General features: G+C 55.9%; 3 protein-coding genes across 18 annotated transcripts; 1 reads left to right on the top strand and 2 right to left on the bottom strand.

Annotated features, from left to right (window-relative positions):
• Nucleotides 1–24: 24 nt before the first annotated feature.
• MATCAP1 (microtubule associated tyrosine carboxypeptidase 1) lies at nucleotides 25–7,950 on the bottom strand. 8 transcript variants are annotated; one of them, XM_015068295.3, is made up of 8 exons: nucleotides 7,306–7,709; nucleotides 6,365–6,560; nucleotides 4,555–5,180; nucleotides 4,330–4,473; nucleotides 3,926–4,058; nucleotides 2,669–2,974; nucleotides 2,438–2,535; nucleotides 25–1,414 (listed from the first exon to the last, which is right to left on the bottom strand). In XM_015068295.3, the coding sequence occupies exons 3-8, from the start codon at nucleotides 5,122–5,124 to the stop codon at nucleotides 1,250–1,252; spliced, it is 1,416 nt and encodes a 471-aa protein (XP_014923781.2). In that variant the 5' UTR covers nucleotides 5,125–5,180; nucleotides 6,365–6,560; nucleotides 7,306–7,709; the 3' UTR covers nucleotides 25–1,249. The 8 variants fall into 8 exon arrangements, 7 of the variants coding, with proteins under 7 accessions (XP_014923781.2, XP_014923771.2, XP_014923787.1 ...); XM_015068285.3 differs by lacking the exons at nucleotides 6,365–6,560; nucleotides 7,306–7,709 and adding an exon at nucleotides 7,807–7,947; XM_015068301.3 differs by lacking the exons at nucleotides 6,365–6,560; nucleotides 7,306–7,709 and adding an exon at nucleotides 7,807–7,937 and having other exon boundaries at nucleotides 4,555–4,629.
• A 354-nt stretch (nucleotides 7,951–8,304) lies between these two features.
• EXOC3L1 (exocyst complex component 3 like 1) lies at nucleotides 8,305–14,737 on the bottom strand. Of its 9 annotated transcripts, none has more exons than XM_027075954.2 (14): nucleotides 14,603–14,737; nucleotides 12,970–13,032; nucleotides 12,585–12,760; nucleotides 12,276–12,495; nucleotides 11,151–11,763; nucleotides 10,955–11,072; nucleotides 10,688–10,813; nucleotides 10,488–10,588; nucleotides 10,170–10,280; nucleotides 9,363–9,492; nucleotides 9,113–9,235; nucleotides 8,880–9,035; nucleotides 8,664–8,788; nucleotides 8,305–8,583 (listed from the first exon to the last, which is right to left on the bottom strand). In XM_027075954.2, the coding sequence occupies exons 1-14, from the start codon at nucleotides 14,646–14,648 to the stop codon at nucleotides 8,394–8,396; spliced, it is 2,298 nt and encodes a 765-aa protein (XP_026931755.1). In that variant the 5' UTR covers nucleotides 14,649–14,737; the 3' UTR covers nucleotides 8,305–8,393. The 9 variants fall into 9 exon arrangements, with proteins under 9 accessions (XP_026931755.1, XP_053066402.1, XP_014923744.2 ...); XM_053210427.1 differs by having other exon boundaries at nucleotides 12,585–12,745; XM_015068258.3 differs by having other exon boundaries at nucleotides 12,970–13,152; nucleotides 14,603–14,735.
• Nucleotides 14,738–14,847: 110 nt separating this feature from the next.
• Nucleotides 14,848–21,750, top strand: E2F4 (E2F transcription factor 4). The gene is made up of 10 exons (XM_015068313.3): nucleotides 14,848–15,150; nucleotides 15,588–15,697; nucleotides 15,839–16,000; nucleotides 16,318–16,361; nucleotides 17,078–17,139; nucleotides 17,358–17,655; nucleotides 18,127–18,327; nucleotides 20,396–20,443; nucleotides 20,649–20,693; nucleotides 20,792–21,750. Exons 1-10 carry the CDS (start codon nucleotides 14,848–14,850, stop codon nucleotides 20,905–20,907), a joined length of 1,389 nt encoding a protein of 462 aa, XP_014923799.3. The 3' UTR covers nucleotides 20,908–21,750.
• The last annotated feature ends 93 nt before the right edge of the window (nucleotides 21,751–21,843 follow it).

Here is a 21,843-nt window from a genome sequence, read left to right as displayed (position 1 = left end):
CTTGGGTAGACAGAGCCCACACACTTCATTGTGATTGTTGTTTTAATTGTCTGGCTTCTCTCTGGACCGGGAGCTCTGTGAGGGTTCTGACGATTAACTGGCACACAGAAGGTGATCTACACATATTCACTGACTAAATGCATAAGGACTTTCCAACTGCATTTCTGAATTTTACAGGTGGGAAAACCAAGGGCAAGGGTCGGGGTGGGAACGGGTCAATGTCACACAGTTGAGTGAGGTGAAAATGGAAGCAACAACCACCTCTACACCTCTCCTGGTCCAAGAGGGGCTCGGACTTAGGACGATGGCTAGGGGCCTGCCCCTCAGGCTTGAGTGTGACTGCTGCCAGGCAATGCCACCCTCTGCCAGAGACCAGCTGTGATGGTATGGGCAAAGACAGGAATAGCACAGGCCAATGGTGGGGAGTAGGGGCAGGGCCAGGTGAACTCTTGGGCTTGACTCACAAGTCCTGAAGAACTGTGTGTGTGTGTGTGTGTGTGTGTGTGTGTGTGTGTGTGTATGTGTGTATGAGGAAGAGAGGGAGGGAGATGAGAGTGGAGCTAGGAACAGTTGGTGCCTTCCAGAGGAGCTCTGTTCCCTCCACCAAACCTTCAGAGGCTGCTGCCTCCCAAGACCCAGGATGCAGAGCACATAAATAGGGAATAAATACGTGACCAGTGGGAGAGGCAAAATGCTGGAAAGCACACCCCAGCCCAGCTGGGTCTCTACCACCAGGATCCCTGCCCCTTGAGTCTGTGTGAAAGCCAGGCCCTCAGGCTCAGGCAGTCACCCCAGGAGAAGGGAGATCCCCACCAGGACCCAGTGAGAGGTAGACAGCGTGAAAGCTGAAGGAGCACCAAGGGGCCAGGTGGGGGAAGGGAGAGACTGGAGTATGCAGACACTCAAAGCCATCTCATGCAAGAACAAGTTTCTACTCCCAAACCACCCCCCATCCCCATCATGCTCAGCTTCCCTCCTGCCCTCAGGCTTACCTTCTGCTCAAGAGAGAACTAGAGGTAGGAGGGCAGACTCAGTTTGCCTGACATGCTGCTGCTGGTCCCTAGGCCCCAGCAAGGCTACCAAGGGACACAAACCCTCTGATGCCATCCCTACCTCCTGGGATGCTCCTGCCCTCCCAGTTCCCCAAGAAACATCTAGGCCATGGAAGCACAGAACAGTCAGCTTCATGTTCGGGGAGCTGATCTGGGGCCCTCTGTCCAGGGCCTCTGCCTACAGCCCTTAACCAGCATCAGTCAGGCAGTAGGCGGCCCAGTTCTGCTTCATCCAGCCGGTTGGTGGCCATGATGTGCTCCAGCTGCTGCCGGTAGCGTGCCAAGTCCTGCATGAAGTGGGGCACCCGGGTATTGTCCAGCACCCCATGGGGCCGCAGATGGTCTACATCCTCATAGGACACCTGCAGGAAGGAAGCTGGGCCTCAGGGGTAGCCAGAGTGATGTGGCTTTCAGGTAGCTGGTCCTAGCTCTCTATGAATTGCTCATTGCCCTCTGCTCCTGGAATGCCTCCTTCTACCCTCTGGATCCACTCCAAGGTTACATACCCTGAGGCTCAGTCCTGGATGTGTTTGTTCTCTCTTCGAACACTTGGTATCGTCCGTGCCCCACAGCCCCACTCTTGTCTCCAGCCCAGCTTTCCCCCTCACCTCCAAATGCAGGTATCAAGCTGACTCCTCAGCACCTTCCCCTGGATCTCCCTCAGACACCTCAGATCCCACACCCAATGCTGAACTGGGTGCCAACTTATGCCAGCCCCACCTTCCGCAAAGTTCTCTAGGCCAGCTCAAGGGAAAGAACCTGGAATATGTCACCCTCCAACTCAGGGTGGTCTTTGAGTTAGAGGGATTCCATTCTCTGAAGAGTGTTCCCCAGCTTGCTCCTCCCTCTGTATGGCTACGGTCCAGTTAGGCCAGACCACCAATTCTTCAGAAGTGATTGGAGAGGCGGCTTCCTCCTCCCCCCACACTCCCTTCCCTAGGCCTCTCTCTCCAATTCACCTCCCACTTAACATCCACAGGAAGACTTCGAAAGTAAAAATGACATTTCTCTGCTTAAAGCTCTACTGATTTCCCATTGCTTCAGATGGAAGTCCATCTTCCTCAGCCTGGCACAAAAACCCAGAGCCAGAGACTTGGTCTCTGGCCACTTCTCCAGCCTCCTTCCCCAGCCTTTCCTGACTGCTCCCCTGGCCTGAATGCTCACCTCCTTTGAAATGCAGTATCCACCCGCACACCTGAAGTCTAGGTCAGGTACCTACTTTTGCTGCCAGGTTGTCACTTCACTTTTGTTCACCTCCACCCAGGTTCCCCCCACCAGAGGAGCTTGGCACCCAGTCCTTAGTCGAGCACCCATCAGAGGCTCAGGGAACACTGCAGTGACAAGGAGAGCTGACTGGGATCTCTTAGAGGTCCGTGGCCCCCTACCTTGCCCAGTGAAGTCAGCAGTGGGAAATCGATGGTCTGGCGGTGCCGGAGAATGCGCACGATGCCATCCAGGTACACCTGATCCTTGCTGAAGCAGCCTGTGGGCACGGGAGGGCCGTGAGCCCCTGGCCGGAAGCCCACCCTCCTCGCCCCTGCTCAGGGCACTGCCCCCCACCCCGCACCCCCAGGTTTCCTTCAGGGCAACCCTCCCAACACAGCACGGGTGCCCACCCGGCAGCGAGGTGTCAGTCTGCCCGCGCTTGGCGCGCACACAGTACTCCCAGCGCACGTCAGCATCCTGTACGTAGCGCGCCAGGTCCTGGAAGAGCTGGCGGAAGGACATGCGCGAGGCGCGGTGGATGGTGTAGTAGAGCAGTGCGGCACGCCACAGAAATGGCTGCTTGCGGAACAGCACGCTGTGCAGGCTGGCCAAGCCCTCCTCCGTGGGGTTCGCTGGCCGCAGACCGTACTGCAGCCGGCCCTCGGCGCTGTGCCACGGCTGCCGGGCGTTGTTCACTCCCCGCAGGTAGTGAGTGCCTGCAGGGAAGGCGAGGGGAAGGCGACACTGGGTGGGGCATCCAGGGGACCAACCTGTGTCCTGCTACATCCTGCAGGACCTCTAGCTGGTGAAGGTGACTCACGTACACTCCAGCCCCTAAACTCAGGCTCTCATGCAAGTTCTCCCCACCCCCATTCCCTGCCCCAGACAAATGCATACTCACCCAACCCCAGGCAGCGGGAAGACCCTCCTCAGGTGAACTTGCACCCAAAGACTCAGAGTCCCACACACAAGAATCCTCCCCACCTATCCAGGGCTACACACACAAACAACTCTCCCAAACTCACACTGCCTCCCTATGTTGCCCCCTCTACCCCCGGAGAAGCAGGAACTCACAAACCACCCCGGGCCCCACATCCTGCATGCCCATATCATGTTGAAAGTCATGCTGATGACCCCCAGTGATAAACACCTTTTGCCCAGAGCTACAGAATTCTTGATGAGGAGACACAGACAGAAAGGAATAGTAATTAGTGTCCCATGTTCTCCATTTCAGCTCAGCCTATCCCCTCCTAAAACCTGGCTTTGTGTCCTCAACCAATTCCATTCCTAAGATCTGGCCTTCCACCCACCCTGGAGGGCCTCCATGTTGGCTGGGCTAGTGCAACCCTCAGGGTACTCTCTCTGGCCTGTCCAGGCCTCAGCAACCTTGTCCCCACTGTCAAGGGAAATCAGAAAGGAAGCAGAAGGACAAAAGATACCCAAAGGGAACAAGAGATGAGGGTGAGCCCAGAGAGTGGGCAGGCATGTTCTGGCCTACCTCTGTGAGCCAGAGGGAGTAGGTAGCTGCTCACGAAGGGAAAGGGCCCGTCCTCCGGAAGGAAGGGGAAGAAAGAGAGGGGGTGGGGTTACTGGGGCCCCTCACTGCCCACCACCCCATCCCAGCCCCCTCTCATCCTACCCACCCACCCACCTACCCACACCCTGACCTATCTCGTGCCGCAGCATGCCCTCCAACCAATACTGGCGGGCTCCAGTCAGGTTGATGGCCAATGTTGGTCGGCTGTTCTCCACCATCATCACTGCCTGGGACAGCAGGTCCTCACTCAGCTGCACAACAACCTGCAGGTGGTAGTGACCTAAGCCATGGCCACCAGCCCTGGGGCCATGGACATGCTGGTGGACATGCTGATGCCAAAGGGTAGCCAGGCCACACACCTGGCCAGGGCACCCACACTTTACTACCTTTGCTCAGAGCCAGCTCCCACCTTACTGGGGCAGGGATAGGGGCTTGGCTGGGGTCACTATCTGGCCACGTGTAGAGCTGGGCCTGGCATCAGCAGCCTGGTTTGGGGCACATAGAAAAGGGGCCCGGAAGACCGGGCTGGCTCACCTCCCCAACGCAGCCCTCCTTCTGCATGTATTTGCGCACAATAGACCAGATCTGGCACTTGGTCAGCAGCTGGCCCCCAGTTGCAGCTTCAAAGTGTTCATAGGTACCAAATTTCTCCAGGACAGCCTCAATGATGCCTACTGCCTGCACATAGGGTTGCAATGGCTGGTCAGACCAGGCCTCTTGGGTGGTCAGGCCAGGGTGAGGTGAGCAGGCTAGACTGACCTGATGGATGAACTGTCCAGAAGCCTCACAGTACTTCTCCAGCACAGCCGTGGGCATGGGCTCCTGGTATTCGAACTGTGGGTTGTAGGTATAGTGGGACTGGAAGAACTTGTCCCGCTCACGGTCCATGTTAGTTGGCCGCAAAGCCACCAACATGCAAGGGCTCTTGCTGGCACCACGGCCTGCATCCTTTCGACTCTTAGCAATATGAGGAAGAGAGGCTGCAGACCTCAGGGTGCCCCCACCTGGGTCCCGTCCCCGTCCAGGTGGGGCCCGACCCTGGGTGCCACCCCCCCGCCGGCCAGTACTATTTACAGTATAGGTGCTCTCACTGCGACGCATGTGGCCACGGTGGCCCAAGTGCAGCTCTGAGAAGGGCTGCAGCTCAGGCTGGGGCCGCAGGGCTGAGGGGATTGACAGAGCCAGGGGCAAGGCCAGGGACCGAGGCCAGGGGTACAGCAGTGTCCCATCTCGGTCTGAGGGCTTCAGCCTATGGCGCAAGGACGAGGGACTGGCTGGTAGGCTGGGGGGTGCCTGCTCATACACCTGAGCCCCTGAGTCCAGCACCATTCTGTCCTGGGGGTCACATCCAGCCGAGTCACTCCAACTCCCCACACTGTCGACTTCTGGGGACAAAGAAGGGCATGTGGAGGCCAGTATGAGTGGCTGTGGCCTGAGAATCAGCAGGCCTGTGCTCCATACTGTCCATGCTGGGTGGGTGCTTAGTGGGCTCAGGGTCTGCCACCAAGGGTCTGGGGAGCTGCCCCCTCCCTCACCTCCATCCCAGTGTCCATGCCTTCCAGCAAGCTCACCCAAGGAAGCTGGACTGGGGGAAAGCAGGAGGCAGAACTTATACACCCACCTCAACAGCGGTTACTGGAATCCCCTTAGCCTATGAGCTACTGAGAACAAGGCCTGAGCCTCTACTCATGGTTTTATCTCCTATGCTCAGCACCCACACAGGCTGGGGGCTGGGACAGTATAGCCTCAGTTGCTGGGGTGATCAGTGAGGGGCTCTCACCACCTTCTACCTGACTTCCATCTATGGCCCTTTGTCAGTCTCATCCCTCCCCTCCCACCTGCTCCACCACTCCTCCAGCCCAGTTGGCCTCAGTCAGTTTGAATGCCTGCATGCTCCTTGCTTATGTTAGTCTCTCCACCTGGAATGCTCTCTTTCCTCTGGATCATCTGTGCAAATCCAAATTAGAATCAGCTTTTGGGGAGCAGAGGAAGACTTTAGCAAACTCAACCCAATCCCTAGTCTGTCTCCTCTCAGAGGCCTCTTTCTAGTGGTCATCCAAGGCCAGTGTTTGGACCTTTACTCCTGACTCTGTACTAGGGCTCAGAACAATCTAGTCTCTCCCCGAAAGTCTGACTGAAGTCTCCAGAGTCGGAACTCTCTTGCCTATTCAGGGATACAATTCCAGCATTTCTCCAACATCGTCAATCTCTTCCTCTACTAGATTCTTTCCATCAGCATAAACACTTGCTGTTATTTCTGTCTTAAAAAATCAAAAGCAAACCCTCACTTGGCCCCACACTCTCCCAGACCCACCGCATTTCCCTCCAGCTGCTCCTTATTGCAGCACAACACCCCAAGTCATCTGCATGTAGTCGCTGACTCCTTCTTTCCTGTTCTCTCTTACATTTCACTCCAGCTAGGCGTTTGCCCCACTCTCCATTGAAACTGATCTGACCAAGGTCATCAATGATCACATATTGATCAGCGCACTCAACATAATTAATCATTTCATCTTGGAAACACGTTCTCTACTTGGCTTCCCAAATACACTCAAACATATTCTCCTACCTCACTGGCTGTTCATTCTTGGTCTTCATTTTTCATCATTCCTATCTTCCTGATCTCTTAATGTTGTCATGCCTCAGGGCTTGGAAACTTCTATGGAAACTTCTCTCCTCTTCTCCATTTATGCTTACTTCCAAGGGTGATCTCATTCACTTTCATGGTTTCAAAAACATCAGCCCAAACTTCTATAAACTTCAAGCTGGTGTTGCCAGTTCTCAAGTCAACATCTTTACTTGAATTTACAACAGGCATCTCAAACTGAACATGTCCCCTGTCTGGAATGCTTCCCCCTCATATTAACTGCAGGGCTCACTCTCCCACTTTCCTCAGATCTCTGCACAAATATGTTATTAGACAAGTTTCCCTAACACACTCGTAAAATAGTAAACCTCCCCCTCTTTCCTCTCCGCCACAATCTTCCCTTCCCCACGTTATTTTCTGAAGCAGTAATCACCATCTGAAGTACAGTATATGTCATTACCTCCCTTCTCCTTTTGAATGTTCACAGCTGTGTCCTCAGAACCCAGAATAGTATCTGACCCAGAGCAGTTACTCAATAAATGGGATGAACCCAAGAGCCCTGCTCCTTTGCAGAACTGGAATCATTCCTTCCACACATTCTGTTTCCCTGTATAGATCTGATCCCCCATCCCTACCTCCCTCCGTTCTGCCTAGTAACCACCTGTTTGAAAAAATTTCAGGCCTCAGGCTTCATTCTTCTCAACTAACTGTACACTTTTCTGGACTCCTCACTGATCTCTGGGCCTCTCCCTAGACCAGTCCCCTTCATCTCCCCCACCCTTTCTTTCATTCGACCTAGCTCTTCATTCGACCAAGAATACGCCTGCTTCTCTCACGTCTCAGTTCTTTTGCCAAGAATGCCCTCCCAATGTCCCCCTGTAGCAAACTCCTAACCATTTTTCAGGGTTCGGTTTAGGCCTCACCTCCTCCCGGAAGCCTTCCTGGCGTCTTGGAGGCTCCCAGTGTCTAGGCGGCTTCTTTACCACTGTGTCACTGTCGGACCCTAGGTCTGTGTCTCCCCACCTCCCCCTTAACTCCTTGAGGGCAGGGACGGGTCTGATTGACCCCCATGTCTCAAACACCCAGCACTACAAGCAGAATGAATGAAAGATGGCTGGGGAGGAGCCCAGACAGAAGGCGGAGTCCAGCGACAAATAAGAGGGTGTGGCCTGCGCCAATAAAAAACTCCGGGAGAGGGTAACGTGGAAGAGGAGCCAATGGGGACGGAGAGATGGAGGAGGGGCGTGCCCTGTAGCCAATAAGTGGCGGAGGATGGGGCAAAGGGCGTGGCCAATCGAGGGCGGAGCCAGAGGACAATGGAGCGGGGGGGAGGGGGGGTACCCGCTCAGATGAGTAGGGGTCGCGCCGCATGCCTTCGCGGCCTCTCGGAGGTGGAGGGTTCCGTCCGCGTACCGCGCCCCCACCTGTTCGTTCCTCTTCTCGCCACCACCGTTCCCGCTCCGCAACACCAATCACCAGCCGCCCACCCCGCGGAAGCCGACGCTGGTGACGCACGCACTTGGGTGCGCGCACGCTCACACGAAAGCGCGCGTTTTCGCGTCAATCTCGGCGGCAGCGCGCACCCAAGAACACAGCTGGGGGTGGGACCAGTCAAAGCAGAGGGGGCGGTGTCCGCCACTAGGTCCCGCCCCTGGGCGCGGCGATGTCCTAAGCCCGCCCCTCCACGAGGGCTAGGGGAGTTTCAGGGCTTCAGGTGCTACTCAGCTTCAGAGTCAGGGCCTGGACACCCGAGCTCACTGCCCTGGTGCGGATAGGTGGGTCTGTAGTCTGCGTACAGAGGCAGAAGCTCCCGTACTTGAGAATGCGGTCCATACAGGGCTGATGCCGGGATAGGTGAGGCGCAGCCCATATCAGGACTGGAGCCAGGATACCGTAGGCGTATTCACTGAGTGTGGACCCCCTAGTCTTTACACTTTTATTTCATCCCCCTTCCCCAATACACAATTCAGACATCCAGGGGCTGTGGCTGTATTCCGGGGGCAGCCGGGCGTCAGGCACAGGGCCCGGAGGGAAGGCAGGAGGACAGCGCAGGAGTAGGTACTGGCACGAGGCTAAAGAGTGCCCGGTGACCCGCAGAGAGAGAGGGCTGTGGGCCGGCCTGCAGGGAGCTGAGTGCGGCCAGGCGCTGCTCTCGGGACACATCCCCGCGCAGGTCCAGGAGGGCAGAGACATGATCCTCGCTATGGGGACCCCAAAGAGGTGTGTGTCAGCTCCGCCCCGTTCCTCCTCCCCGTCCCCCCACCAACACCAGTCTTCGCACCTCACGTCGGGAAATTTTTGTCGTAGGCCTGCCACCTCGAGGCCGAGCAGCATGGGGTCACGGAGGTTCAGTAGATCCCGCAGAGAGAGGAGCACCGGTGCGCACTGAACACTCTCCTCCAGGCCCTGAGCACCCCAGAGTAGGTCTCGAACCCGCCCTCGACTCCCACCCAACCACTGAGACTCCCGCCCATCTGCTCGCCTAAGGAGCTCTCACCAAACCAAGGAAAAGCTCCCGAAGCTGGGCCGCATCGTTCTGCAGGCGCTGCGCTGCCTGGATCCTCTCGTCGGCTCCTCGGCACACTAGGCGGCCCTGCATCAACGCACGTAGGTACTGCAGTACCACCGTGCGCTCCGCCTCAGCCAGGAGAAGCTGCAGAGAACGCAATGAGTCCAAGACGCCTTTCCTATGGGCGCTTCCCTGCTTCCCAGCCTCTCCCTTAAGCGCACCTGGACTGCAGGATTCCGCACTCGCCTGAAATCCTGGCAGAAGCGCACCGTCCGCTCGCATACATCGTCCAGCAGCTCTGGGCTCGACAGCCACCGGCGCGAGGGCAGAGCTTCGAACAGGGGCTGGGGGGTGGGGTTGGGCAGAGACGGGGCTGGAGGAACGTTCAGACCTAGCATTTCCCCAGCAGAGACCCATACATATATATGCTGTATCTCCTCCTCCCACTCCCATCCCCACCTGAAGACTTACCTGGAGCTCCGCCAGCAGCGCCTCCAACACCAGGCGGCAGATCCTCCTCTGCAACTCGTCCAGCCCTGCCTCCACCGGAGCCAAGTCTCCTGACGCCGCCCCGTCGGGCTGCAGGACGGACACGGAGGAGCTGGACCGACCAAAAGTTATGGCTTCAGGACCAAGGCCAAGGCCCTCACAGCCCTCTGTTGTCTAGCCACGCTGACGCCACCTACTGGCATAAGTTTGTGGAGGGAGGGGGCACTACCAAAGATCTGGGCCTTAGATTGAAGCTGGGAGTGATAGGCTCCGACAGCTAGAAGAAACCCAGCCAGAACTGCCTCTAATTTGCAGTGTAACTTTGCGCAAATCATGTCTTTTGGTTTCTGTTTGGATAAGGGAAGCCTTAGGAGTGAATAAAAAATCATCAATAACTTGTTTGTCCTCTCTGCCCCCACCTCAAAGAACATAAGACCTAAAAGGAAGGGAATTTTTTTTCTGTTATGCTCACAATTGCAGCCACAGCCATTGTTATGTGGCACAGAGTAGGACTTTGATATGATACTATGTGCCAGGTAGGCACTGTGGTAGGTACTTCACATCTATTTTCTTATGTGATTTTCAGAACGTACCATTATTACCCACATGATACTTATGAAAACAAGATTCAGAGAGATTAGATAACTCACTCAAGGTCACACAGCAATTAGTAGAACTAGGATTGGACTCCCAGGGTTAAGTGAGTCCAAAATTTCTAATGGTCTAGGGTGGACTGCGTCCATACCTAATTGGGGTTCAATCAGTGGTTCTGTGGGGGCCTCCTAGTACCTGAGTGCTGACTGGTAGTTGAGGGTGGCCAGTAGGTAGGGCACGTAATGAGGAGCCATTGCTTCCCCCCTGATGTGGTCTCGGGAGAATCGGATCAGAGCATCACTAAAGCTGCAAAGGGCAGAGATAGTTCCTGTACCTGTCACTCTGGTGCCCCCACAACCTGAGTCCCTGGTACTCCAGCCCCACCTCCAAGAGACTCAAGACCTTGTTTTGAAGGACCCCTTTCCCACTGGTGCGCCTTATTCACTCAGAGACCCTTTAGGCAACCCCAGGAGCCGGGCAAGGGGTTGGGAGTGGGTCAACGCCTTGGCAGACCTCCTCAGGAATGTGCCCAGTTCTGACAGCGCCATGCCATGCACCCGCCGCTGAAGTGACTCACTGACCAGGCTGGTCACGCGAATGTTCTCTTCCAGGATCTACAGGCAGAAATGGGTGGCCCTCAGCAGAGTCCTAGTCCTTCTCTCCTCCCCTTTCCCTATGGGGGCTTCCCACCTGCCTGGTCTCTTCCCACCCACCTGGAGCACTATGGCCGGCAATGGTGAGTGATAGAAGCCAGAAGAGTCTGTGCCAGGTTCCTGCTCTCGGTTCCACTCAGCTACCTCCCCATCCAGTGCCTTCTGAAGCCACTGGGCCACATTAACCTGGGGGAAGGGGCAAAGGGCAGCAGGATACTGCTGTAGCAAGGCACTGCTGCTGCTAGAGACAGGGAGACCTGTAACTCTACAGATACAGGCCCACAGCTGGTGGCAGAGCTTCTCTGTGCCTGGGCCCCAACTACTCACCTGGATTTGGGTCACAAACATTGCCTCCAGCTGTTCAATGTTCTCCGGGGTCAGGAGGGGCTCCAGCTGAGACACATCAGCCTCAGGCCCCAACTCCAGGCTCCCCATCATTTCTGGCCTGGAGGTGGGTAGCCCGGTGTCACTCTGAGCCCCAGCCTCTGATCCACCCACTTCTCATTGCCCCAAGGGTACTGACCCCAGGTACACATGCAGTGTCCAATGCAGTAAGGCGAAGGCGTCAGCAGCTCCTAGCTTAGGCCCTTCCAGCAGTTGCTGCAGGCATCGACGCAGTCCACTGTGCAGGGTGTGGGCCCAGAGCCGGACCACCTTGTAGTGTGGTGGGCAGCAGGGTGCCACTAGTGCTTCAGCTGTGGCCAACTCAGCTGGTAGAGCCACCCGCAGAGCCTCCAGCCACCCTGCCAAGGCCCCTGGCTCAAGCAGCAGAGGTGTCCCAAAGTGGGTCCTCTCCAGGCCCTCCTGCAGTGCCTGCAGACAGCGCCGCTGCCAGTCCCGGGGGGGAAGCTCCAGGGAGGTTGTGTGCCTAGCATCCACCTCTGCCACACGCACAGCAGCCACCAGCAAGGCTGGGTCCTCCCGTGCCAGCCGCCCTGCCACCCCCGCAGCTGCCTCCACAGCCTGGCCCAATGCCTCAGCTAGAGGGCCCAACCCCTCGAAGACTGGCAACTCCAGGCCCCCCAGAGGTGCCCACGTCTCCTCTTGCAGCTGCTCCAGCTCCCGAAGGCACACATATGCCTCCAAGAGCCGCTGGGCACCAATCAGGGTCCGTGTGTGGGCCACTGCAGCTGGCACTAAGAGGGGAGAAGATGAAACAGCCCTGAGTCTCAACCCTCCCACCTGTGCAATGGGTACAACAGTGTAAAATGTTTGACAACCAGTACAGCAGAGCACTGACCACTCTGAAAGGACCCAGGGAAGGGCCTAGAGGCCTGGTAGGCCAGGTGTAAATCCCTGAGCTGATGAAACAAGAGGAAGTGAGGCAGGGAGGAACTCGCGGGGGGGGGGAGCATGCTAATGGCTATTTACTCACTCTGTTAGGGAAGTATTTCAAAAAATTAGCAACCAGGGTGGCCAGAGCCACTTGATTGGGTCTCAGTCCTGACTCACACAACCTATGCTTGGGAATCCCAGAATAAGCTAATTTGTATCCTGCTTCATATGCCATTTGAGGCCTGAGTTACTCTCTCGGAGGTCCCTGCTGTGTCCCTCCATGCTATCTCCCACTAGTGCCCCAGCCCCTTGATCAGTGATGGGTGTTTACTGACTGTTAGTGGGCTGAGGCCCAGGGCCCCCACATACTCACCTGCCCGCAGCCGGGGCAGCAGCTGAGACAGGACCTGCAGCTGCCTGTGCTGTGCAACTTGTTCTCGCAGTGGTTTTAGGGTCTCTGTGGCCTCCACCATACCCTGGAGCAACCCATGGGCCTGGTCTAGGGCCTCACGGGTTCCCTGCACAGCCTCAAAAGCCTGGGCCAGCTGCCACACACCAGTCTTCACGCCCTCCAGGTAGGACTGCACCACTGACTGTAGTGGGGAGACAGCTAGTGAGGCCTAGCCAGTCCTGCAGCCCATCCCCAGCTCTCCTACCCCCTGACCGATTGACCAATGTCCACCTTAATGCGTGCTTCCAGGGAACAGGTACGTTGAACTTCACGGCTGTGGTACTGGCCCAGCCTGGCCAGCTGCTCTGGCCGGTAGAAGATGCCCGAGGCCCATTTGAGTGCTGCTCCTCTGGCCAGCTGCTCCGCCCTCTCTTGCTCTGGCCACTCAGGCCCTGGGCAGGAAGACCCTGGGCAGCCTCATCAGCTGGGCAGGGCCTACAGGAAACGGCCCAAACCTGCTCCCCTTCCTACTTCTCAGACTGTCCCCCTAGGGCAGTCTGACCCATTCCTCTTGCTGCCCCATGGAGCTCCAGCCAGACCTGGCAAGGAGGCTCCAACCCCGACATTCCCATCTTTCTTGCCACCGTCCCTCCCTTAGTCCGCCCAGGACTCATACCAGGGGGAAGTGAGGGCTGCATTTCATCCTTGGTTGCTGAGTCCATGGCACTCCCCGGAAGCACTGGAGATGAGGTAGGAGTGGGAGCAAGAGTCTGGGTTAGAGCAGGCAGAGTGGATTCTCTGAGCTGCAGCCTTGGTCTAGGCCCCTCTGAGAAGGAGGAAGGAGGTTCTTGCCAAGCCCCTAAGAAAATGGGAGGGAGGTGGGTGTGATGGGGAGGCAGCTGAGAAGCTTTTGCCTGCTCAGTTTCTCAGTTTTGCCCCTGCAGATGCCAAGCAAGGCAGGGAAGGCACAGGCCTCTGCTGGCCCCAGCTCCTGCTCTGAATTGCAGAGGACAGTTTGGTATGGAACTCACCAGGCTTGACCAGGCATCCAGTTCTTTCTCCTTTGAAAATAGTCTTGGCCTTGAAGATGGCCCTCTCCCCCGTCCTCAGAGCAAAGCTAGGTATTCTCTTCACTGTCTCAAGAGGCCTTGGTGGCTCCAGCCCACATCTTGGCACGCAGCAAAATTCCTCTCTCCAAGGAAACCTCTGTCCCACTCTGGGCCCAGGAGCACCCTCCTCCTTCCAAGGCCCCTCCCTCCCCAAGGCCAAATGCCTGAAAGGAAGGAAGCTGAGTCTGGCCCTTTATTCCCAACAGGAAAGAGCATCTGCATTGTGGGATGGTGTAGGGAGGGCTGGGCACCACTTCCTTGGGGGGAGGGGGTGTACTCCCTGTAACCATTGAGTCCTGACCAGCCCAAATAGGACCCCTTAGTGCTCAGGACACAGATGTGAACTAGAGGGCCCCAAACAGGGGTGGAGAGCAGGGTGTGCAAATACGGGTGCAGACAACATCACAGTAGGGAAACTGTGCCAATGTCCCCTCAGAGGAGGGTTGCACCTCTGCAGAGGACTGAGAGGCTACAGGCTATTGTGAGGAAGGTGTATGATGGGTGGTAGTGACAGAGAGGTAGAAGGGCTATGAAACCTATGTTTGTCTTGAGAGTTAAAGGGGGCCATGGAGAGAACCACAGGGTAGTAATAATATAGTGGAAGCTGGTTACCACCCAAATCCACCCTTCAGGACAAAGCCACCTGTTGCCCTAGCTGCCAGGAGTGTAGGTTGCTGAGGTGTCACAGCTGAGTCTCTCTGGTACCCTTGCCTCGACAGAGACCACCTTGGAAGAGCCACCCCAGTCTCAGTGCTCCTAGTCAGATAGTCGGAGGCCTCTATATAACTGCATCACAGTTTAATTCCCCCCTCTGCCCAGTTCTGCATGTCTTACTCTAAACTTCCCTGTAGGCCTGGCTCAAAGCTTCCCAAAGATCTTGACTTAAAATAAATGAAAATAGATAATGATGATATCAAGCATAACAAAATGGTGTCGGCCAACACATAATCCTTCCTACCTGCCAGGAGCTGCTCTAAGTGTTTTACATATATGTATGCATAGGTAAGCATGTTTGCATTGGCAGAAAAATGGTTATAATTTCAGGGCCTAGGAGCACTGCAGTGTGGAGACAAGAGAAAGATGAGGCTGGGATCAGGGATGGGGAGTAGGAATGGAGACAAGTGGGCAAGCTACATGTAGTTACTGCTTGCTGTTTGGCAGGAAGTGAGGGACAGGAATAGGGTGAGTAAACCCACATACTTGGGCAGCTTCCAGGAGCAGGTTTGGGGAAACACATTGGGTTCATCAGGCAGCATGGTCTCCTCTCCTGAAATGGGGACAGGGTGGCCACCAGGAAAGTTCCGGTGGCTCTCCATTCTCTACTGCCAGGGCTGCCCACCGACTTTTTCCACCTGCCTCTGCCCCCTGTCCTCTCATCCGGGATCCCGGGGTTGTTTTCGTCCTCTTCGGTGGCTGGATATTTGTTGATAGTCCCCGAAGTTTTGATGCCGTGTCCACCGAGAGGAATTGCGCCGGATTCCCTGGGAGGGCGCGGAGCGGAAGCGGAAACAGCGACGCTGGCGCCGGCGGCCTGGTGGCCAGGAACGGAAGCGGAAGTGGCGGCGGCGCCGGCCTGGCCTGGCCTGGCTGAAGGGAGGCGGCGGGCGGGCGCGATGGCGGAGGCCGGGCCGCAAGCGCCGCCTCCCCCGGGCACCCCAAGCCGGCACGAGAAGAGCTTGGGACTTCTCACCACCAAGTTCGTGTCGCTTCTCCAGGAGGCCAAGGATGGTGTGCTTGACCTCAAGCTGGTGCGGCCTGGGCTAAGGGGCGACCGGGAGGATAGTGGACCAGGCAGGCCTGGACCGGTAGCGGGAATCCCTGGGACGGCCCAGCTGAGCTCTCAGAGAGCAGGCAGCCATCCGTGCGCTTTCTCACAGGAGGGAGGCTGGGAGCTGTTCCATGCAGTCAGTCGAGGCCATTGGGTGTCAGCTATGTGCCAGGCTCAGGGCTGCAAGTGCTAGTCCTCGTGGCCCTCCTCGGCTGATGGGAGAAGAGCATCAGAACATCAGTTCAGGCTGCACCAGGCCTTTTCCTGCCCCGCGGTCTTGAGCCGGTTTAGTGCCTGGAAAGAGGGTTGGGACTCAGGCCACCCTTTTTTCAGATCCTTTCCAGACCAAGTCTCAAAGTAGCTGGGGATACACCTGAGAACAGGGATAAGTATCCTTCACTCTTTTCTGTCTGCTAGGCAGCTGACACCCTTGCCGTGCGCCAGAAGCGGCGGATTTACGACATTACTAACGTGCTGGAAGGTATCGGGCTGATCGAGAAAAAATCCAAGAATAGCATCCAGTGGAAGTGAGTGGGGGTATCTGGGAGGGCAGTGGCATCTCCTACCCAGAAGTGTCAGGGGTGTGGGGAGAAGGATGCAGGAGAGAGCATGGGCCATGGGACCCAGAGTTCCTGGTGGCTCCTCTCAGCCCTACTCCCTGGGCTCAGGGGCGTGGGGCCTGGCTGCAATACCCGGGAGATTGCGGACAAGCTGATTGAGCTCAAGGCTGAGATCGAGGAGCTGCAACAGCGGGAGCAAGAATTGGACAAGCACAAGGTGTGGGTGCAGCAGAGCATCCGGAACGTCACAGAGGACGTGCAGAACAGCTGATATCCTCCTGGCGGTCCCTGCTCCCAGGGAGTGGGTGAGGGGCCCTTTAGTCCAGCTGGGTTTGTTCTGTGGTGCCCAAGGCACTATCCACCTTGGGAGGATGATCCTGCAGTTCCTCACCAGGTCCCTGCTTCAGCCTCCCTCCTCAAAGCCCCTCCCCAACCAGTCTTTGTCCTGTGATCCTTCCCCATGTAGACCCGAGGACTTTCTCTTGAGAGCTTGTATGTCAGATCTCTGCTAAAGAGCTGGGTTTTCTCTGTGGTCTGCCATTTATCACCATAGGCAGGGCATCAGCCGTTCTCCTTAACCCCCACACCTTGGCCTACGTGACTCATGAGGACATCTGCAGATGCTTTGCTGGTGAGCAGAGCCTGGGTAGGGGGAATTGGGGGTGGGGCTGGGCTGAACCACAGCCCTGAGCAGCGGGTTCAGTGCCAAAGGAGAGTTTTGTCTCTTAAGAGGGTTCCTTGGGCCTGCCCAAAGAGGAATCAGGCAGGGTAAGTTCTGGGTTTGAGGGTCACTGGGACCCCATGGAGGCCAACTGTATTGAAAGTGTACATGAATTCTGGGCTGAGTCCCTGGGTCAGTCCCCCTCTCCACTCTTCCCTGGGTTTGTCTTCTCAGGCATGACAGAAGCATAAGGGGGAGAGAGAATGTGTATGCTCTTGCATTCTTGTATCCAGGGGACAGTGGTGTTCACTTTCAGCCTGTAGTTAGTTGCATTATGGGTACAGGAACTGTTCCTTCTCCATTTTGCATTCCCCAGACTGATTTGGGGAAGGAACATTGGCCTTGGCCAGAACTTCTAGGAAACAGTCCCATCAATCAGGGAGTGAGATGCCCATGGCCAGCAATCCTTTGATCCACATTTTTGAACCCAGATTTTGTGGTTACTGACCCTTGGGCTCTTGGGAGGAGAAAAGCTTTAGTTCTCTGCCCCAGCCACTGTGGGGATTGGGTGAAGCCTACTGTCCCTAAGAGACGATGATTTCCTTTCTTGATCCAAGGGATAGCCACCCCCATTCTCAGATTAGATTGAGCCCACGGGCCCTGACCTATTCTCTTTGTCATTCTAGGAGATACTCTACTGGCCATCCGGGCCCCATCGGGCACCAGCCTCGAGGTGCCCATCCCAGAGGTGGGTGCTCAGCCTGGGCAGGCGGGGTTGATTGAGGGTGGGTGCTGGCTGTGGAGCTTGATAAGTGCTGGGTGGGGCAAGTAGGGGGAAGCCTGGGTTTTAGGGTTATCTAGAAGAACGGGCAGCCTAGGGTGGAAGAGGACACTGGCCCTGGCCCAGGGTCAGGCAGGAGCCAAGTGTGCTTCTAATTCTACCTGTCCCCCATCCCCCACCTCCAGGGCCTCAATGGGCAGAAGAAGTACCAGATTCACCTGAAGAGTGTAAGCGGCCCCATTGAGGTGCTGCTGGTGAACAAGGAGGCATGGAGCTCACCGCCTGTGGCAGTGCCTGTGCCACCACCTGAAGATCTGCTCCAGAGCCCACCTGCGGTCCCTACCCCTCCACCTCTGCCCAAGCCTACCCTGGCCCAGCCCCAGGATACCTCACGCCCAAGCAGTCCCCATATGACCACCCCTACCCCTGTTCCTGGCATCATTGAAACCCAGGGGGTGCCTGGTCCAGCAACTGAGATCACAGGTGAGGTGTAACGGGCAGCTGGTGATGGGATGATTTTGGGAGCCCAAATGGCAACATCTCTGTTGTGAAATGTGTACTCAGAGTTGGAAAAGACTTCGTGGGGATTGTCCTTTTCCTGGTCTCTAGTTGGCCTCCCTTTGCTATGGTTATGAGTCCTTTTTAATAGGGAAGCTCTGACTGTGAAAGGGTATATCAGTGGTGACAATTTTCCCCTAGATCCGTCTACGTCTCACTTTCCCTGGTCACCCCTCTTAAAGAGTAGTCACAGCAGCCATGTCTTCTGGGAGTCTTCCTCTTGGAGGTCTCAAGGTCCTGTCTCTTTTTGTGGCTCATTTCTAAGTTACCTCTTCAGGAACCTTGACAGTTCCTATCTCTCCTTGGGCTATCGTCATCCTGACTGGGTTCTAGCACAAAGCTTCAGTGTCTCACTTCCTGCTCCCAAGTGACTGGGTTCTGGGGATCTGATTGCAGTGAGTGGTGGCCCTGGAACCAATAGCAAGGACAGTGGTGAGCTTAGCTCCCTCCCACTGGGCCTGACAGCACTGGACACCCGGCCGCTACAGTCCTCTGCCCTGCTGGACAGTAGCAGCAGCAGCAGCAGCAGCAATAGCAGCTCATCTGGACCCAACCCTTCTACCTCCTTTGAGCCCATCAAGGCAGACCCCACAGGAGGTAAGTGCTTGTCTCCTGAGGAGTAGGGGGAACCCAGCCTCAGCCAGTTCTAGGTCAGAAACAGTACGGGGACTGGAACCAGCTCATCTGTCTCCTCAGCCAGAGCTGGCCAGCCCAAGGGTCAGCCCTGGCATCAACTCTTGCCTTGACACCAGAGCTCTGCCAGGTTGGGTGAGGAGCCTGGCCTTCAGCTTGGCAATGGTGCCCCTTTGCTCCCCTTCCTGGGTTACATGGAACTCCTGGGTCCCTCTCAAGCCCTGCCTGTCACCCCTTGCACTCAGGTGTCACGAAGGCATTACTGCTGTCCTGGAGAAGGGGCTGTGGTAAGGCCCTCAGTCTCCAAAGGTGGGCAGTGTCTTCCCAGGGGAGGTGATGTCATCTGCCTGGAGTCTTCTCTCCATCTTTTGATGTGAGTGTTTGCTTCCTCCAGGACTTTGTCTTCTTGGCCCACAAACACTGCTAAGTTTCTTCTCGCTAAATGACACTTTATCCTTTGTGTTTCCTCTGTCCCCTTCACTGTCTCCTCTCTGGACTTCTTGAACAAGTGATCTCTATTCCATTCTGTATCTTGGTCCCCTAGTCCCCCTTCAGGTTGCAGCAGTCAAGATCCCTGTATGCCAACCCCACGGTATGCCTGTGCTACTTCTGAGAAATTTCCTAGCCTTGACTACCGGCTCCAGCAGGTTTCTGGGCTAATTTATTCAGGTGCTTCTTTACTCCATGTTGATGCTTTTTACGTCTTTTGGCATTTATGATGCCAATTCTGGCTCTTATCTCTTGCTGGCTTCTTCTCACCTCTCCCAGGCATTCCTATAAACCTTGGTGCTTCCCAGATCTCTGTCCTATTCTACAGCTATGGAGGGCACCTATTTAGGGTAGATGAGTCCCCAACTTTCAGCTTGCCTAGTTATTTTGCCTGAACTCCACACCTGTGCCCATGTGCCTTCCTGTGTACATCCAATGGGCATTTCGTTCCTGTGTCCTCAACTGAAACTTGCTTTTGCTTTTTTGCTTTTTCTCTTTGTTTTTTTTTTTTAATATTTTTGAGAGACAGAAAGACAGAGCACAAGTGGGGGAGGGGCAGAGAGAGAGGGAGACTCACAGAATCCAAAGCAGGCTCCAGGCTCCAACCTGTCAGCCCAGAGCCCAATGCGGGGCTCGAACTCACAGACTGCGAGATCACGACCAGAGCCGAAGTCAGACACTTAACTGACTCAGCCATCCAGGCTCCCCGAAACTTGCTTTTTCTACTTCTGTGTCTACCCTACCATTGACCCTGGTCCCCCAGGCCTGACACCTGCATGTCACTCCTTTTCTATCTCCTTCTGCTCCCCATCTTGCATTAGCTGAGTTTTGTTCCAGACATCTCCCGTCACTGGCTTCTATTTATCCTCAACACTCAGGGTCACTATTGGCTATCTCTATTCTAAACTCTTCAGCATTCTCCTTTTACTGTGACATTTCTGTCTTTACAGAGTACTTCTAATGGCTTCTTAAGCCCTGCTGGATAAAACCAGAATCCCTACACCTAGCATATGAAATCCTCATGAACCAGCCCCAGCACTCCTCTCTGGTGTCATTTTCCTCTGCTTCCCACGTGCATCCTCCCAGTCAGACCTTTGTAGCAGATTTGTCACCCTGTAGCACCAGCCCCCCTATAAGTGTCTGCTTCCTGCCCTGCCCAGTGACCTGGTCCCCAGGGTGTGATCTCTGAGCCTGGCATTGAGCAGATGCTCAGCAAGGGCAGGGGTGAATGGGGCATCTTCCATCAGACAGGGCATACCTGCTGAACCCATAAAGGGAGGAAGTCTGCTGCCCTTCTGCAGCATTTCTGAGTTAGGAGGGCTATACCAGTTACCCACAATGGGCCTTTATTACCCTGAGCCCAGCACTCAGGAATTCACATCTAGGAGGGGAGACTGACAATGCCAGCTTTGCCTGGGGCAGGGCCTCCATCTCCTCAGTTGTGTGGAGCCCCAAGATGGGTGATAGAAGATCTGAGGATGAAGGTTAGGGTGGGACCAGAATGGATCTCTGTGCTCTTGAGCATGGCTTTCTTGTCTTTCAGTTCTGGAACTCCCCAAAGAACTGTCAGAAATCTTCGATCCCACACGAGGTAGGGCTGCATTCTTCCATGGGGTAAAGGGTAGCTCATTCAGTCTTATGGCTGTTTGCTTGCGCTTCTGAGGATCTATGATTGTGCTTGGTCCCTGGGCAAAGCGTAAAGTTCCTAAGGAATGGCTAGGGGGGTCCCCTTCATGGGCTTTGGTGGGTAGAGAGGCAGGAGCCAGAATGTAACTGAACTCTCCCTTTCTCCCCAGAATGCATGAGCTCAGAGCTGCTGGAGGAGCTGATGTCTTCAGAAGGTGGGTGGCCCAGGAAGGTGGGGAGCGGCGGTTGGCAGGGGGTGGGCAGCTGCTGGGAGGGGCCTTGGCCCAGAGTCTCAGCCTGATGCTCTCTGCAGTGTTTGCCCCTCTCCTCCGCCTTTCTCCACCCCCTGGAGACCACGATTACATCTACAACCTGGACGAGAGTGAAGGTGTCTGTGACCTCTTCGACGTGCCTGTTCTGAATCTCTGACTGACAGAGACATGCTCTGTGTGGCTGGGACACAGACTGTGTGACCTGGGGGCTGCCTGAGGACGTCCCCCATTCTACCCCTACACAGCTTGAGAGCCACAGACTCCTGGCTTCCCCAGCTTTCCCTCACTGCAGTTCTGAACACAACTCCCACTCCTGCACGAGCACCTGTACCGTGCTAGGAAAGTAGGGGAAAGGGGCTCAGCCCCCTTCACCGTGGAGCCAACGTTTGCCTCTTCTTTTCTGGGGCTTTCCTCCACTTCATGCCCTCTCAGAGCCCAGGCTCAGCTACCACTCAGTGGCACAGAACCGAAGACCTGCCATCACCCCAATAGGGCAGCTTGTCCAACCCTACTGCCCTGTTCCAGCCAACCCCCACTCCCCCCGCCACTCTGAGGTGGGAAGCCTAGGGTGGAGCCTGATGCTCTCCGGCACCACCCCAGCCTCCTTCACTTTCCCCACCCCCTGAACCTGCAGCTCCCCTTGGACCTCTGTGTGTATCCCCCGTCTGCCTGGCCCTTAGCCCTGAGAACCTGTAGGTAGGGTTGGGGTGGGGGGAGTGCTAACAGAAGAGAACAGAGAGGTCTTTAGCTAGAAATCTGGGCAAGTGAGTCCCTAAGGATTGGTCCAATCTCCTGCTGCCCTGTAGGTCTCCCTCTCCTCTGCCTGCCCCACCCTTGTTTATTCATTTATCCTCATTTAGAGCCATTTCCAGAGATTTAGAAAGATTTGCAGTAACGAATGGATTCCTATATAAAGATTATTTTTATACTTTTTGCAGCAAAAGGAAATTGTAATATTTGTACAGTGTGCGAGTGAATAAAGACCGTGCCTAAGGCTGTATCTGATCTGGTTCTTTCTGGGCCCCTCCCTGGAATTCTGCTGGATAGGTGGTGGGACCGGGTGGGTCACCTTGCCGGAAAGGGAGGTGTGGCT

The sequence above is a fragment of the Acinonyx jubatus genome, chromosome E2 (assembly GCF_027475565.1).
Source record: "Acinonyx jubatus isolate Ajub_Pintada_27869175 chromosome E2, VMU_Ajub_asm_v1.0, whole genome shotgun sequence".
Classification (NCBI taxonomy): Eukaryota; Metazoa; Chordata; class Mammalia; order Carnivora; family Felidae; genus Acinonyx; species Acinonyx jubatus.
Note: the sequence above shows the minus strand (reverse complement) of the source record. Positions and strands in the feature narration are given on the sequence as shown.

Bases quoted from the DNA above. Each gene is read 5' to 3' on its own strand.
- E2F4 (XM_015068313.3), top strand. From the start codon at position 14,848: ATGCCGTGTCCACCGAGAGGAATTGCGCCGGATTCCCTGGGAGGGCGC. The intron at 15,151-15,587 runs GTGCGGCCTGGG...TCTGTCTGCTAG, and splicing joins GTGTGCTTGACCTCAAGCTG to GCAGCTGACACCCTTGCCGT. The intron at 20,444-20,648 runs GTAGGGCTGCAT...CTTTCTCCCCAG, and splicing joins AATCTTCGATCCCACACGAG to AATGCATGAGCTCAGAGCTG.
- EXOC3L1 (XM_015068258.3), bottom strand. From the start codon at position 14,648: ATGAACCCAATGTGTTTCCCCAAACCTGCTCCTGGAAGCTGCCCAA. The intron at 13,153-14,602 runs GTATGTGGGTTT...CCATTTTCTTAG, and splicing joins TGCTCCTGGAAGCTGCCCAA to GGGCTTGGCAAGAACCTCCT. The intron at 10,814-10,954 runs GTGAGTAGTTGG...CCCTTCCCCCAG, and splicing joins TGTTTGTGACCCAAATCCAG to GTTAATGTGGCCCAGTGGCT.
- MATCAP1 (XM_015068285.3), bottom strand. From the start codon at position 5,124: ATGGTGCTGGACTCAGGGGCTCAGGTGTATGAGCAGGCACCCCCCAGC. The intron at 2,975-3,925 runs GTCAGGGTGTGG...CCTTCCCTGCAG, and splicing joins CATGCTGCGGCACGAGATAG to GCACTCACTACCTGCGGGGA. The intron at 1,415-2,437 runs GTAGGGGGCCAC...TCCTTCCTGCAG, and splicing joins TGCTGACTTCACTGGGCAAG to GTGTCCTATGAGGATGTAGA.